The following is a 17,216-nucleotide window of genomic DNA, read 5'->3' as shown; positions in this document are numbered from 1 at the left end:
AGAAAAACAACTCCAGGCAAAAGGTTTTCTTTTTCCCTGAGCTATTCTATTTTACCAGTTCAGTACTCATTCAACCTGCTTTCCTTATTGTCTGGCCCTGCACCCAACATCAGGGTTAGTACTTATTTATCTCAGCACTCAGAATGTGTGTGTGAAGCTGTGCAGGATTTGGCCAGAATTCTTGTATTTGACTAATTTTGCAAACAAACCTTGGCCGCTCACAAGAAGATCTAAATTCTGAAAGCATTTCTGTACTTGCATTTCTGAAGTTTAGTTGAATAGACTTACCAGGTAAAAGTTACCTTACAAATCGATTAAGGTAAAGGCAATATTTTACAATTAAAAAACAAACAAACAAACAAATACCTCCCTCCAAAATCTCAACTCCTTTTGCAAAGACTATTTTAATAAAAGGATTACAAAATACAAAAGAGAGAGAGAAAGAGAGAGACAGGTAACCTGAGATGTAATTTTGGAATGCAAACTTTTCGTTGAAATGTGCAAGCTCAAACTTAACAAATGTTTAAAATATTTGAGTTTTTCAAATGGTGCCAAAATAAACCATGTCTTTTCTAAAGATTACATATTTAGCCAGGCACTGGCAATGTAAATCTTTCAACCATTTCAAGCATTTGTTTAAAAGCCTCCCAGAACACGTGTGCTCCCAACAAAACTGAAGAATGAAATGTTTAGACCAGTGAAGCTCAACAGCTGACTTATAATCAACCTAATATGAGAACACCACTTTGTTTTTTGGACTCGTGAATGCATTTTATTTGCCAATGCATGAGAAGAACAAACAAGAGAAGTCCCGCTCTGTAGACCTGATGTGAAATGGTACAATAATAAGATTCAGCACATTAACGCTGTGATCATAGTGAGAGCAATATCAGAGAAATTGACAGTCAGAGACTTAAAGTGTCTTGCAGCTTATTTCTGCATGTGAAGAAAATCTTGTGGTGTACAAATGAAAAAGAAGCAGAAAACGCTATCAGCCTTCATTAGGAAGTGTTCTAAATGAAGAAAATAATAGCACAGAAGAATCTCAACATGTAGATAGCAAGTTCATTTGCGTATGTGGATGAAGGATGTTATAATTCTTGATCATTTGATAAGAAAATGCATAAAGCCATTTAATTTGAAAATTAAGGTGAATATCTGTAAAACATTCTGTGATTTGGAATAAATAGATAAACAAGTGTGCCAGTGAAAACATTTTGACAGTACTAAACTATTTAAATATGATGGCTTATTCATAAGGGCTGCTTTCATGTTCTATATTAATAGTTAACTAATGAACCTTGCTTTATTGTGAATACATTTAAAAGAGAATCAAACTGACTTCACCTATGGGATTCTGCTAACATGATCGATCTGGCTCTGAACTTTCCAAGTATCAGTAGTTTTCCTGGCACTCGTGGAGAAAACCATGCTACTCATTTTGGGTTGTGGGCTGAATGAAAAACAGTAGTAAATGACTGAAGGTCCACAGTTCTTTTTTGTTAAAGTTGATTTGTCATAATATTGTTAATTAGTATGGGCTTAGGGAAGGCTTACTATGAATATAATTACAGTGCTGAAAAGCATTAATAATGCTTTTATCCCAAGCCAACAGGATGCTATTTACATATTTTACCCTGGCATATTGCTCCCAATGCAAGCATGCTGCAGGATCATCAAGAGAAACACGGGAAATCTCACAGGGGTTGAGTGCTCCTGAGCATCTCAATGCTCTTCAAAACAACAGGGACACTAATTTGACCAGTAATTACAAATGTCACCGTAAGTTTTGCCCATGGTGAGCCATCTTTCATCACTGGGAGGAAAACAAATTGGTACTTCTGTTACTTAATCTTATGCAAGCTCATCTTCTTCCATGAGTTAGGACAGTAGTGACTTCTCCATGTCTGCTATATAGCACAGGTTTTCTCTGCTTTCAGAGCATTGCACAGACATCAATCACTTCTCACTGAATAATCTGCAAAACAAAAGCCAATTACTCTGTGTTATCATTATTGCCTATTTCTACGTGCCAGATCAGAGTTCCTGCCCTCATTACACTGAAAGACAAAACTCAGACTGAGTTCACTGAGGCCAGAAAGCCACCTGAAGGCACCAAGGGCTGGGCCTCTGTTTCTGGAACTGCCCAACCATTGTCATTCACTGCAGTGGGTGAAGAAGTGAAAGTGTTTTGCCATTAACCCGCAGAGTTGCCTGAGAGCCCCCCCAGGGTACCTGTGTGCCTCTTGAGGGGCTTCATGCCGTTTACAACTGTCACTGTAGGATTTGCTGAGGACCACACACCAGGCTATGAGCAAAGAGGAGGTAAAGCCCAACTGCTTCAGAATCTTCTCCCAGCACAGCCAACTTCCCAGGGCCTTTTCCAAAAGAAGACAAACTTTTCTAGATACCTAACTTAATTATGTTCAAAGTAATGGATGTGCAAGGTGATATAAGAAAAAAAAAAGCTAACTTAAAAGCTCATTACATCTCATAGTCACTTGGTACAAGATGCAAGACAGAATCAGGAAATATTTTTTTACCTCAGGCACAACATGTCCAAAAGAAAGTAATGAAGCAAATTTACCATATAAATGTACAGAATCAAGTATTACCCACAGTAAGAAGTGTGCTGATGCTATTTTCCTAAACAAAGCCAGATGACACAAGGGGAGGGAGGGCAAACAGCCGCACTATCCAGAGTCTGCACTCACACAGCAATTTGCTTCAGAGAAGGAAGGACTTGGGGCAAGGTGAGGAATTCTGATACACATGGAGAGGAGGAACCTAACACATTCATGCATGGAAAACAAGCTGCGATTAAGTAAACTCGCATTTCCCAAGTAGCAAACAAGCTCCCTCAACACAGCTGCCAAAGGAGTAATATGGAAAATCTTCACATGGAAAAACATGCAGTTAAAAGTTAGCTTAAAACAACAGCTAACAATAAATGTATCATTTTCACAGTGAAGGTAAACTACCTTACTGTACCTATAGGGATAGGGATATTTGCCAGACCCTATGCTGTTCAACTTACTTCAAGACCACAAGAAATTGCCTTGAAAAGGGAGATACTTTGGAGATAGCAGTATTTGCTGATGGTACTCTGTTCCTGTAGAAGTTAGGATGAGCTGTGGAATAGGAACTAGTGGTAATCAGCCAGGGAATGCACAGTAATACAGCAGCTGAATGTTCAGAAAATGGCTCTGATCTGTTCTAATCTTGCACACCCCATGATGAATTCTGAACTGCATATTATAACTGAAGAATAAGACCTAAAGCTATTATTATTATTATTATTATTAATTATTATTATTATAGAAGTACTAACTTAAAAGACATAAGCTTTCCTAAAGAAATCCTGACGCTTAAACAATTACAAATAGCTTGGAGAATAAAACAGAAAACATGACATCTGTTAAAGTCACAGCTTGAAAACCATGCACAAATTCTGCTCTATCTTGGTAAAAACACCGAAGAACTAGAAAAGAAATAGATTAGCAGGACAAGGCAAGTTGAAAACATGAGACAGCGCCTTTATGAGAGACTCAGGCTTCTGTCTGGAAGATGATGCAAAATACATTAAATCATAAGGGATGTAAAAAATGGTAAGAACTGGGAATGGTTGTTCAATGTTTTTGTAACAGAAAAAAATAGGTTATAGCATTTCCTCAAGCAGAAGTGGCTCAACAGTGCTGACAGCTCAGGTGATCTTTTCTTTCAATTAGTGATCCAAGGTTCAATGAGGACAATGGAAAAAAGATCTCTGAGATGTCTGAATGCAGAATGGGAGCACACTAGAGAGGTGGAAGGGGCTGGGTGCTGGGTTGGTGTGCTTCTGGACTGGAAGCATGAAACTTTTATCCCACTGAATACATGTTGTGGAAAGACTCCAGCCTCACTGGCTATCTCAGGATTGACCAAAGGTCAAAAAGGAACTCATCAGGAGTTTCTGAAGTGACCCTGGATAAATTTGGCTTGAAGGAATGCTACTCATTTCCCTGCAAGGGGCCAGGTTTGTTGGGCAGCTGCCTTGAGCTGACTCTTCTGTTCACCTTTAGTTGTGTGGTAAAAATATGCAGAATACATGGAGATATTTGGTTTGCAAACATACATCTAGGGCCAACTCTCCTATATCTGTGGGTAATATGGCCGTGTACCTGTGATTTTCCTCCCCACTCCTCTGTTTCCTCCCTCTCTGTAGGATTTTATTCTTCAGCCGTCATATTCCCTCCCAGGGCACTTTGGGAGTCAGCAAAGCAGAGGGCTGGCATTCTGGGCCCAAATCCAGCCCGGATAGTACTCCTGCTCTGCAGAGCAATAAGAGGTGAAAATAAAGCTGAGAAAATGTCCTTGCAGGAAATGTGTGAGCCAATCACCTTACACCGAATAGAAGCGTTTTTACTCTCTAAAGTGATTTCTGAACATTAGAAGGATTTACCCTATAGGGAAGGACAGAGAAGTAACAAAAAACAAACCAGGAAACCTTCCCCACTGTCTGAGATACCCCACAGTGTCACAAGGCTTTCACACAGTGATTTATGATTACTTATGCAGTTGTTCCTCCAATGAAAGCTAACTGTACATTTATTTTGAAGGTATGCTGAAAATACCATCTACTCCACTAGTTACTCAAGTGTATAAAGCTATAAGTGAATCCTTCCTTTAGATGTAGCTATTGTTATTAGCTGCAGTGGGCTATAAGTAAGGAGGAAAAATATCTCCAATATAGTGGTCAGAGTTACTTCTTAAATGTAAACTTACATCATCAATTACTGTATTTAATATACAAATGCTGGACTGTTCGCAGATTCATAAATAACACAAGGAATTCAAATTTTGAAGCTGCTTTCCAGGATTTTGCACCTGAAGCTGGTGGTATTTGAATACACGGTCAAGCTGCGCCTTGCTTGCAGCAGACTGTAGTCTAGTAACACAGATGGAACAGACTGTTAAAATAAGCATCTACATCATTTTTCACAGTACACAGAGCCACAATGCATCTGCTTAAAAACAAATATATGTTTGCAGTGAAACATTTCAACAAATCACAGAACTCAGCAGCAAAGTAGTTAAACATTTATGATTTGATTTTATCTCAGCTTGGAATGTCGCTGGAGTGTCCCACTTCTAACAACTGTTTGCTAAGTTAAGGCTTTAGTGTTTACACAGTGCTGAATGAAGCAGCCTGGTCACCAGATGTGAATGCTTCCTTAGACTGGAGCTTTCAATCAGATCACGGTCCTAATGGTCCCTGCTCCAACCTTCTTCCTTAGGACGTCCACCAGCCTTTCCAACCTGAGAGGGGGCAGGGGAGAGGGAGAGGAGAAAAAAAAAGGAAGCTAACGTTAGGAATGTTCTGGCTGAAAGAGACAGTGTTTGCACTGAACCAAGCTGTCCTGGTGGTGGTCACGCTCAGAAACAAAGCACTACTGTAAAAGAGAGACATTAAGGGAAAATGCAGACAACTTACAGAAAACTTTTAAACCTAAAACCCAACCCATCTGTAGTCAGGGATACGTACCAACTTGCTTTTCTTTTATAGTACACGGAGTATGTGAATCCCCACAAGGAACTAACACAAAACCCTGTGCAGCAATTGTGGCACACATACACTTTGGTGTTAGCACAATGTTCAGTTCTTGCACTTTTAAAAATTTGGCCAGTTCATGCCTCTTCTTAAACTTAACACCTGGCTGTTGTTTCCCTTTAAAAAATACCCTGCTGTTACCCAGCAGTGCAAGATATTTTTATTGTTCAATTTACAAATTTATGCCCAAACCCCATGTGTTTTATGTACTTTTTTCAAAGTACATGACAAGCCAAGTCTCTGATGTGCACAATGATATTTGAAGGTGGCCGGCATGACTGTTATGGAGGCTACAGAAAAATTAAGTCAAAATAAGTGGGTCAGAGAGCCATCTAATCCTTAATTTTAATGGACAAGCTATAAGCATATCCAGCATCTTGGTGGCTTAATTTGTTCTTTCCTTTGTAGGTAGGGAAACCCAAAGGGCTAGATTTGTTCAGGGTTTTTCCATTTGCATGCATTAATTTTCAGCATTCCAGTAATCTTGTATTTAAGCTATTTCTTCAACTTTATGAAACTCTTCCATGAAAGCTATCCCACAAATAAACCACCTATACAGAGCTAGGCACTGCAAGTAGTGGAATACTTTCAGAGCAGTAACCAGCATATTATGCACACAGCTTCTATAATGGATAACAATGAACCACAAGTTCTAGTAGCTGTATTCACTACTGCAAAGTTGACCATTGCTTCATATCTGAAAAGACAGGTTTCTTTCTTTCCTTCCTTTCTTCCTTTCTTTCTTTCTTTCTTTCTTTCTTTCTTTCTTTCTTTCTTTCTTTCTTTCTTTCTTTCTTTCTTTCTTTCTTTCTTTCTTTCTTTCTTTCTTTCTTTCTTTCTTTCTTTCTTTCTTTCTTTCTTTCTTTCTTTCTCTCTTTCTCTCTTTCTCTCTTCTCTCTTTCTCTCTTTCTCTCTTTCTCTCTTTCTCTCTTTCTCTCTTTTTCTCTCTTTCTTTCTTTCTTTCTTTCTTTCTTTCTTTCTTTCTTTCTTTCTTTCTTTCTTTCTTTCTTTCTTTCTTTCTTTCTTTTTTATTTTTTAATATTATATAACACAAAGAATGTAGATAGGAAGGAAAAAATAACACTGCTTTATCAAAACTGTAAAACATATTTTATCTAATGGCTGTATCAGAGCAGGAAAACTAGTTAACACATTTTGCATTTAATGCCACAAGTCGTGACTAACACACATGGTACGTACTGAAACACTCTTGTTTTCCAGGAACCACAAAGTGACATGAAACTACACCTCTTATTGTACTCACCAGGTGACTTAATTCCTGAAACTTGATTAAGAATTCACCACCCTAACGCAATTATCAGACACCGGGAAATGTATGTGGAAAGTTCACCTGGTTATTGTTGTTCCACAGGGACTCTAAAGAATCAGCTTTTACTGACTTCAATTTCACCTTCTAGGTATAGGTAAAGAGTTACTGCTTAGCCATGCCTCTCCTTCCTATTGTCCATGTATTAATTTTCCTTTTTTAACCAATGAGTGCATTTTTTCCTGTTTTGTAACCTAAATCCATGGCATTTTGTCTCTCTGAAGGCTCTACCCCGACATTTCTAAGTCACTACAGTCAGATCATGCAAGTACAAAGTCAGGGGTTTTCCAGCATATTTACTCCTTAAAGTGGATGAATCTATGCTTTCTGGGTTCTAAGAGTTTTACTCATAATTCCTGAAAGGTCATACTTTCCTCATCTCCTCCTCCTGAGATATTTCCCTGTTAAATCAGCTTTCAGTCCATGTGCAACTTCAGAAAATGACAGATCAACCCTCAATATCCACAGCAGTGAGGACTTTCTATCCTCTACTTTCAGAAGCATTGCTGCAACTTTCTTACCACTTTAAACAGATCCCTCTCTCTCTATTTCTCTCACTAAAACCTTCTCTAATGTGCTTTAGGACTTAAAGGAAAGGAGTAACAATTAAAACAGAAGGTTTGGGCTGCCAATTGTCTCTTGATAAACAGCAGAAACAGCAAAATCCAATACCAGAGCTTATTAAAATCTCTACCCAGTCAAAAAGAAATCATGTACATAAGAGGGGTAAAAATGTATTTAATAACTGAGGTTTCCTTCAGGGATGCTGGTTAGGGGTCCTACAGTCAGACTCAGCTGTGCTGCACACAGCAGCATTCAAGTTAGTGAGGAGCTGCCCTTGTTTGAAGAGAAATGCCACTGGATGAAAGTAGATGTCTTCTGTTTAACCTTGACTATTAGGCTTCATAGAAAATAACGAGGTTAACAATCATAGCTTCTGCCTTTCAGATGAATGATGACTGAAATAATCAAAATGAGATATCCAGCACCAAATACAAACTGTTCAGGGCTTATTTGCCTTTTGTTTCAGCCATGTGTGGATTTGCAAATTTATTTATTCTTTATTAGAAGAAAGAAAAAAAAATGCACAGTGGATTAAGAAACAGCACCTTTGAAAGAGATTTAAACAATAATGTAAAAGAGAAACTGTAACAGCTATTTATAAGATAAAAAAAACAGAGGGCAAAATTCACCCCTACGCAGACACAAGACCCAATATACCACTGAAATCCCACTTAAGCCTACAAAATAATGCTATGGGCTGAATCAGTGCTTAATAACTCTTGATACAGGCCTCAGGGGGCTTTTCGGAACGATAATCCTGGACTCTTTGTTCACACAGGGCCCAACTCTGCCATTCTGACTCACACTAAGCAACATTTTTCTTTGTGAGTAATAAAAGACAGCTAATAAGACCATTTGTGTAAGCGATGCACTACCTGTGAGGGGTGAGGATGACAGAATCACCCCTTCTTGGCTAGGCTTTGCACCAAGCCCAGTGGGTTACTGCAGGCAGCAACTTTTGGAAAGTAAGCATCTTAATCTATGATAAACTGAAGGAATAACACGATGTGTCACAATCAAAGCTAACTGAAATGTCTCAGTAGCCAAATAAGATGTGCTGGGAACTACCCTGAAAGTCTGGAGGTCTGTAGAGTTTGATTCAAAATACAGATGGCAGTGACCTGAAGAAAACATCTTCTATTGTTTTGTGCAATCATGATTCATCTACCAGTACAGCCCCATCATATTTTACTTCACTGAAAGCAGCACTGACTACACTTGATGGTATCCCAAGACACAGATTTAACAAGTGAAGGTTACTTTTCCTTGTGAATAAATACTCTTTGTAGTACAAATGCAACGTGCAATATAATGCTTAGGAGAAGGGAGCATAAGGCACACCATTGTGAAGAGCCTTGAAATGTTGCCTGAACATGGATGTTGCCAGCTATGTCATTCTCAAGACAGATTCTTCACCATTCTCAGCTCCTCTTTCAATTCTTTCAAATTGCATTCTGTTACTGCCTCTACAGCTGACAAAAGCCTATATGGACTGTATGATACTCTTAAGGTTTTATTCCCTTAAGTATAACCATTTAGATTCTAGAATCAGCTTCAATAAGTCTTAAAATTCTTACTACCAGGGAAGTTTGTTCAAGGAGCCCAGAAGCTGAATATAGAGTTGAAAAAAACGTATCTGCTGGTGTAACCACCCTCTCTACTGCTGACTGCTGAAGAAATCCAGCTTTAAACTGGAGCTTGGAATCAGGAAAAACTCTGAAACCATGTAAATCCACACAGCTCCACCCACACTGCTAAATTTTGATCAAAAGAACTCCAAATGATAGCAGTGGCTTTTATCCACAAGTTCCGTACATGACAGACTTGCAGCATCACAGAATGATCTTCCAGGGCATTGTGCCCCAGAAGTGGCCAAAATGTATGTTCAAATGAAAAGAAACCCAATGAAAGCATCCTTCAAGTAGCCTATGCCCTAATCTGCAAAGCAATATACAGACTAGCAGAAAACAATAGCTTCCACCTGCATATGGGGGGTTAAGTGATAAAAACAAAACCCTCCTGGATTTTGAAATGCTATATAAAAGCCTATAAACCTAAACTATAACCCTTGGTTATCTTTCCAATAGATAAGATTAGGTTTAGGCTATGAAGATGGCCTTACTTGCATGATTTCTGGCTTCTTCTGGAATGTGTTTTGCTAACACAAATTCCCTTTAGAAACCAAGCATTTAAAAATATATTAGATAAATACAATGCATTGGACAAAAGCATTACAAGCAATTTAGCAGCTGAGCTCAGTGAATAACTGACTGCTCACTAAGCGGTCACACACACACACACACACAAAATCACTTAATTTCACCTCAGTATGAAAAAGAAAATCCTTTCCCTTGTTTCTCCATTTTCCCTTAGTTTTCTTCTTGGATATATTTCATTGAACCCTACAGAGTAATTTTTGCAAAAGTCATGGAAATTAGTGACACAGAGAGGAGAGGCTGCTTTGATTCGAGCACCTTCCTAGAGCTAGGTGCTTGGACACTGCCTCATTTAATCTAGAGGCCAGAGGAAACTGGTTCAGATCTGGGATTTGTGGAAGGGAGCCAGACTCCAGTGGCTTCCCTCTTCAGGAAGCAGCACTGTGCTAACATTGTGTTCTGAGAGATTGTTTTCAGTTTCAGTTGTGGAAGCTGCTCTCTTTGAATAAAATGCTTAAATGTTCATAGCACCAAAGCCTGTAACGTACAGGTAAGACCTCACAGTAGGTGGCTTGCCATGCTACAGAGGCATCTCTCTCTTGCCTTCTGGTCAATGAAACTCTATTCTTACTCCTAAATTTAAATATTATTTTTATCACCATAAAAACCTGCCTTTAGAAAAATAGTAAGTTCCAACTGATTTACTAAAAAACATAACCTGTCTGCATGTAATGCATAATATACCAGCCTGTAATAATTTCTTCATAAACCATCATTCTGTTAACAACTATGCTGGCTCAGAAGGACCAGTTTCCTAACTGCCTAACCAAGTTTCCTCTGCAACTTTTGCATTGGATTCTGGGTATTCAGCAGTGGTTTTAAACCTGATGCCAGAATTACAGGGTAGAATTCTGTGCCCTGTGGTAGACAGGTGGCTGAACTGACTAGTATAAATGGTCTTAAAAGACGAGTCTTAGAGACTGATTTAGCAGCATCAGCAAACTCTAAACTGTGGTACACCACAGTGTTGAATCTAATTACTCCAGACACTGCTGCCAATTCCTGACTGACCAACAGTGGTTGTAATGTCACTCCAAAAAGTATGTTCCACTAAACTTACAGAGCTTAAATTTGGCTGGGCAAGCCATGCTGTCTCTGAAAAGCCCTGTCACAAAACAAGCATTCCTATTAAATCCCTTTCAGCATCTTCTCAGCTCAAAAGAGTAATTCTGTATATGATTAAACTTTGAAGCAAATACAGCCAGTTGGGCTCCTGACAGCAGACATATTTCAAAATAAACCTGGCTTACAGAGGCCTTGGCTAAAATATTAAGCCTTTATCTGTGGTCCACAATAACTAATCTTGTCAAATTGTTTGCTCTCTACCTTCTGTTTGGAAGATTATGGGCTAGCTCACCATTACTATTCACCTTGTGCCATCACCAGCAGCAGGAAAAGTGAGCGATAAACACAGTTGGTCTGTTTTGACAGTATTTCACTCTACTTTGCATTAATGTAGACTGCTACACAGAATACTGTGTACAGAATGTACAGAATAATACAGAATCAGGACTTCAGCATCTGTGCTGGATTTAATGCCACCTTGTGAAAGGTGTTGCTCCTTTGCTTTCAAATGCTTTCTCAGGACAGCATACACCAACTGCCTAAAATAGATGAGCTTATAAGAAAGAAGAATAAACCCTGAAATCAGTATGCTACGGCACCATTAGCTTCAGTAAACTGAAATCTATAATGTACTTGCCCTTTAGATCAGACAGAGACCTGTTCTGTGGGATCCAACTTTCAGATCCGAGCACAAGCCTGGCAATAAAGATTTAAGAAATAAAAAGTAATTGAAATAGAGAATATATTGGCATACTGGAGGCCAAATGATACTCATCACATTATTTAATCAGATCACAGAACTTCACCTAATTAACTCCAGCTTCAGTCCCACAGTTTATATGCTGGTTTTATGCAAAGTTTACTACTTGTGCAAGAAAACCCTTTTCTATACCTCCTTCCATAAGCTTGAAATACTTTTAGTACTGGCAGTTACTGTTTCCACTCTCCTGGTATCACAGTCTCTTTCTAGGAGAAACCTTGACACATAAGCCTGCTCTTCACTGTGACAGCTTTTCCACATCGTTTGTGCTGATGTGACTAGGCAAGGCTCTCCTAGATTTTCCTGCTGGTACTCCCCATCATCTGCCTAAGAAAAGCTAGCAGTTTTACTTTCTTGCTAATGTATCTTCACCACACAAAGTATTCTGTCACAGTATTTATTCATTTCAAAAGAGGAAAGAAAAGCGGATACTTCCTCTCAGCTTTTGAAGATAACTAGTCCTGCCCTTTGGTAATAATAAAAAGTATCAATAGAGAGCCATGATTTACAGGCAGGTTTATTCTTTCTCTGAACGGTTCCCACCTTCTTTTTGAGAGCAATACAGTCTCAGAAAAGCAAATATTCTTTCCTTTGAACACTCACAATCCAGAAGGATGGTCAGAAATGTTATGTGTTTAAAAGGCAGACATCAAGCCTATTTTGCACCATGCACATTTTGCATGAGGCAAAAACAGCACACAGGGAAGGGAAATGACCTGTTGAAGCTCAGCCAGCTAAGAAGACAGAAAAGACCTGCCTTTTTTTTTTTTTTCTTTTTTTCCCCCCCCCTTTTCCTCTTTTCTTTTTTTCTTTTCTTTTCTTTTCTTTTCTTTTCTTTTCTTTTCTTTTCTTTTCTTTTCTTTTCTTTTCTTTTCTTTTCTTTTCTTTTCTTTTCTTTTCTTTTCTTTTCTTTTCTTTTCTTTTCTTTTCTTTCTCTTCTTTTCTTTTCTCTTCTTTTCTTTTCTCTTCTTTTCTTTTCTTTTCTTTTCTTTTCTTTTCTTTTCTTTTCTTTTCTTTTCTTTTCTTTTCTTTTCTTTTCTTTTCTTTTCTTTTCTTTTCTTTTCTTTTCTTTTCTTTTCTTTTCTTTTCTTTTCTTTTCTTTTCTTCTCTATTTCTTGTTTAGCTTTATATACAAGCAGTTTTGACCTGGACTGGGTTCCTCATGTAGTAAGGAAGTACAAGAAGTACAGTAAGAAGTACAGGCACAAATGCCTGCAGAATTAGAGTCTAAAACTGCTGGATAAAGAGCACATTTCTCTTGGCTACTTAACCCTGTTATCCCACATTCAGATGAGACATAATTCAGTAAATGTAGAAAGAAACTACTTTGTAACAAGTTTTGTTTTGTTGTAAATTCCTCTTCAGGAATATTAAAAAACAAAAACAAAACAACAACAAAGAAGTAAAAAATATAATGCCAATAACAACTAATATGCACAAAACAAAGAGTTAGGATTTCTGATGCAGGAACAGTAGTTTGTTAATAGTCGTAAGAATCTGTAGGAAATGAGGTTACTAAGAGACTCTAATCTTGAAAAGGATCAGTATGAGATAAGTCATCATATTATACTGTTCTGTGTATTTCTAACAAGCTTTCCTTGTAGCGCAAGATCTGAACTTTTCAGTTGCCAGTTCCACCACTTTTGAGCATGCTGCTAGTCAAGCACTGCTTACAACAAGTTCATATAATCTCAAACACTGGTGCAATGCTCAGGCTTTTTACCAAGTCCACCCCACCACAGCACAACTTTGGCTGACTCTTCCTGATATCATAAACATTAGCTTTTCACTATTCCACAAATATTTTACAAAACCTGATGCAGACTTGCTGGCTCTAGGCAGCGCTCAGCAATGTTCTGTCTCCCTGAGGTGATCCCATCCTTGTGACCAAAAGCAATCTGGAACTTGAGGCAAGAAAATTCCTTCCTATAAAATACTGTCAAATTCTTGCCCTATACATTAAAATAATTACATTTAAATAGGTTTGATGTATTTCAATAGACATTCTTTCTTGTGTAACTCACGTGACGCTGTCCACATTGGAATGAATTCTGTGGAACTGGAGAGACCAAAGAACAATAGAAAAGAAGGTTTGGATGCAAGAGGAAAGGATTTAGTGGAGCTCCCAGTTGTGATAAGCCCTTCATAACGGGCTCAGACTGGTAGCTGAGCTCCCCACATGTCTGGTTTAAGGCAAGGATGCTCACAGACGTCTCCTGGATGCATGGCAGCTCACACTTAGTCATCCTCCTAAAAGATATTTTTAGAGAAAATAAGACCAATCTTTCCTCAGTAGTGGATGAGGAAAAAATAAAAAAATAAAAAAAAAGTCATGCATGAAACATCTTCTCTTAGTATGACAGATAGATGTTATCAGCATGAAGCTTATTACAGTGATGTTGCAATGGAGTCCTACGTGTAGGGACAAAACCAGAAAAAATGCCTCACTGCTCATTCACACATACAAAATGGGATTTTAAAATATTAGCTGAGAATCAGCATCACAGACTAAGGTGTCTTCAACAAGTGTGTAGTGTTACTTAAATCACATCAGAGACTTTTCATCATGTTACCAATCATTTAAACCCATGAAAGAAAAGACATTTTCTCCCACTTCTAAGCCTCAGCAAGCTCTCTGCAGAAGCAGGCACCTGAGCTGTCTCCAACAGACTCTTGCAGACAATTCACATAATATTTTTCTTTTGCACTGGCCTTCTAGGCCCATTTTTCTACATGTTCCATGCAACTGGAAATGAGTTTCAGTGTCACATCTCTGTTCTCCTGTTCCTGGGAGGTGAGAGAGTTCATGAGTGAGGCTGAATTAGGAAAGAATCAGTGCTCCTGGAGCTAATTTTGAAGACAGCTTTAATATTTCTCAAATAGTGAGCTTCCAGACTTAAACCTTGGTAGCAATTCTGCCTGATAGCGACATGAATGAGACTGATTCTAGGAAAAATGGCTTTTAATTTCCACCAACGCAAGCATAAAAATTTGACTTTACATCAAAACTTCTAATATTCTTGAAAAGCATTAGTGTTCAAAATCAGAGTCCTTTGAATTGTCTTTTGTGTAGTTTTCTGTTTAGGATATTCTTTTTTTCATATGTAGATGTGCACTTATTACATGCTTCAAATCATTTATATGATTATATTGCTAAATAAATGTATGAGGTAACAGAAACTGATGTACTGTGAGACCTAGAATAAAGTGCAAAATACAGCCATTTTATTATTCATGTCTCTAATATCTGCAGTGACTTCCATCCAAAGGATGAATTCTGATTCTTTCTACAGGCAAAAATTCCATCATCTGAAAGAGGTGTGATAAAATTTGATCCTAAAGATTTATGTCTTATGACAAGTCAGTCTTTAGATCTGTGTTCTTATATTCAACCCATGTATGGCAAAAAAAACTAGAATAGGGGAGTTGAGTAATTTGCCAGTAAAACAGGCAATTACAGGGTTAATTATTGCTCATGTCTACAAATACAATTAATACTGAATTTTGTTTAAAAAATTAAAAGACTGAAAACATCTGGCTATTACTTAAATGACTTAGTATCAGATTAGAAACATGAACAGTGCTTATTTATACACACACACACACACACACACACATATACACTTGTTAAAGAACTAGTACCTGCTTCAGTAAAGTACACTTAATTATAAGGAGTGGGAGAATATTTAGCTTGCTTAAAATTAAATACTTTGCTGGATTGGGACTTCTCAATTATTTCTATCTGATGGTGACTAATCCAGCAATACTTCGAAAGTTTATATGTAATTCTGAAGCTTCAGTAAGCCTGGTATTTCTTGTTCAGCTTCTACACATAGATTTACAGTATTCAGTCTTTTGCATATGTTAGGAAACAGTATGGGTATTAACAGAAAGTACCGCAAATTTATTTTTATTTCCTCAGCCAAGCCACAAATAAATGACTCTTGCAAACAAACCAAATACTATTTAGTAACGGCAATGCAAATGCCATGATCTTATTTTATTTGGATATAAAATATTCAAGAAAACGATTATTTGCTATGATACTCATTTTATCATCTTGGTAGAAAAGCAAGTCTGAGAAAAAAGTTCTCTTTCCTCTCTTCAAGGAGAACTCAATCTGTTTCTCAATGTTATTATTTTTTTTTTTTCATAGAACAGTTATCTATAAACACAAATACTGTGTCAGAATGCTTCCTCCTATTGGGCAAACAACTTCAAAATCTAATTTGTTTGTGTTATTGGCCTTACTAAATATTGGTCTTTGCAAGTCTGGTTCATACCATTTATGTTAAATATGCCAACATTCTGATTTTGCTCTGAAGTATTCCACAACAAGCTGATATTATACAATACAAACCCAAGAGCTAGACAATCCAGTTTACTGAGAGTACTTAGTGTATTTTGCTACTGATAAATCAATAAAACCATGTTGTAATCTACAAACTTCCATCTCTGTGAAGCAGCTATAAGCAAACTGTAAATGAACACACAGGTCAAAAACTAGGATACAGTGATTATGTTGACTCTGAAAACATTTGACTTTCATAGAACACATTTTAGTGTTTGAGAGAATGAAGTTTCAGCACTGCTTATATTTTCCTGAAAGACAGATGATAAATATTCAAATGATGATAAATATTTGTGTTCATATTGTAACTACCCATACTTTAAGAAAAGTATTGCACTGCAATCCACAATTTACAGAGGTTAAGTAAATGTAAATCATAGCTACACAAAGAAAACAAACACTTAGACTGTACGCTCAGTTTTGTGTTCTTCATCCATGTGAAAGTCCCTGCAGTCAGTGGACATCTTGGTTGTGCAAGGAATGCAGGAAAGACTTATCTGTAATTCTATTTTGGTTGGGATTTTTTTGCCTTTATTCTTCTAGGTGCACACTGCTCATGACTGATGCCAGGATAATGTTCAATCAGATGCTAAAGACCTCACTACTGCTTATGACACCCAAGATATCCATTAAATTGATATTCAACAACCTGCTGTGGCAGTATTGCAGACTATAATTTTTGGTATTGAAAACACAATATGATCTACTAAGGGCCATCCCCCAATAAAAAGATGACAGAAGACATTATGAATCATAAGTACATTCACCCTCTGGACTTCAGAGAGAGCCTGGCAGCACCTTGGATGGGATTTGTAACAACGGCTATAAGGAAAGGGTGCTTCTAAACCAGCCAAAGAGTTTTTATGTTGCTTAGTCAGAAGTTTTTTACTTATGCTAACACAAGCCTTCTCTTCTCTGAGCTGGGAAGCTATCAGTATTAGTGGCAGTTAGAATCTGCAGCTCCCTCCATCCCAGTCTTCAAGTGCTAACTGGATTGCAATATGGAACATGTAATTCAAAAACTGGAAAGCAAAGTGTCATCCAATTAAGATAATATAATTCAGTGCTGAATACACATTTCACTACAGCTTTGCAAAAGTGATGTATTTCCTTTTGAACAGCATGAATGGTACCTTAGGTAAACCAAGGTAAACAAGATCCACTTGGTGATACTGAAACACGGCATATCAAGAAAGGTTGAGAATATGCCATGACAGACTGAATTTGCTTAGATTTCAGTACTAGTTCAATAATTTATTTCCTCAAAACTGAGTGAATTTTACACTGATTTTACTCAATGTTGAATTTATCTGAAGTTGAGTACAACCTCACTGGCTTACTAA

General features: G+C 37.6%; 1 protein-coding gene across 27 annotated transcripts in view; it reads right to left on the bottom strand.

Moving 5' to 3' along the window:
* Positions 1–385: 385 nt before the first annotated feature.
* MIPOL1 (mirror-image polydactyly 1) overlaps positions 386–17,216 on the bottom strand; it is a 167,772-nt gene continuing 150,941 nt past the window's right edge. For 25 of the 27 annotated variants that reach the window (XM_015865032.3, XM_085550450.1, XM_085550446.1 and 22 more), the window contains one exon: positions 386–5,298. In XM_015865032.3, coding sequence (XP_015720518.2) covers positions 5,232–5,298 — 67 coding nt within the window. In that variant the 3' untranslated portion in view covers positions 386–5,231. The remainder of the gene's footprint in view (positions 5,299–17,216) is intronic. The other 2 variants (XM_085550455.1, XM_085550456.1) reach the window with 1 other exon arrangement.

The sequence above is a fragment of the Coturnix japonica genome, chromosome 5 (assembly GCF_054131305.1).
Source record: "Coturnix japonica strain WE chromosome 5, WE-NBRP24, whole genome shotgun sequence".
In the NCBI taxonomy this organism is placed as follows: Eukaryota; Metazoa; Chordata; class Aves; order Galliformes; family Phasianidae; genus Coturnix; species Coturnix japonica.
This window is presented reverse-complemented; position numbering and strand designations above follow the sequence as displayed.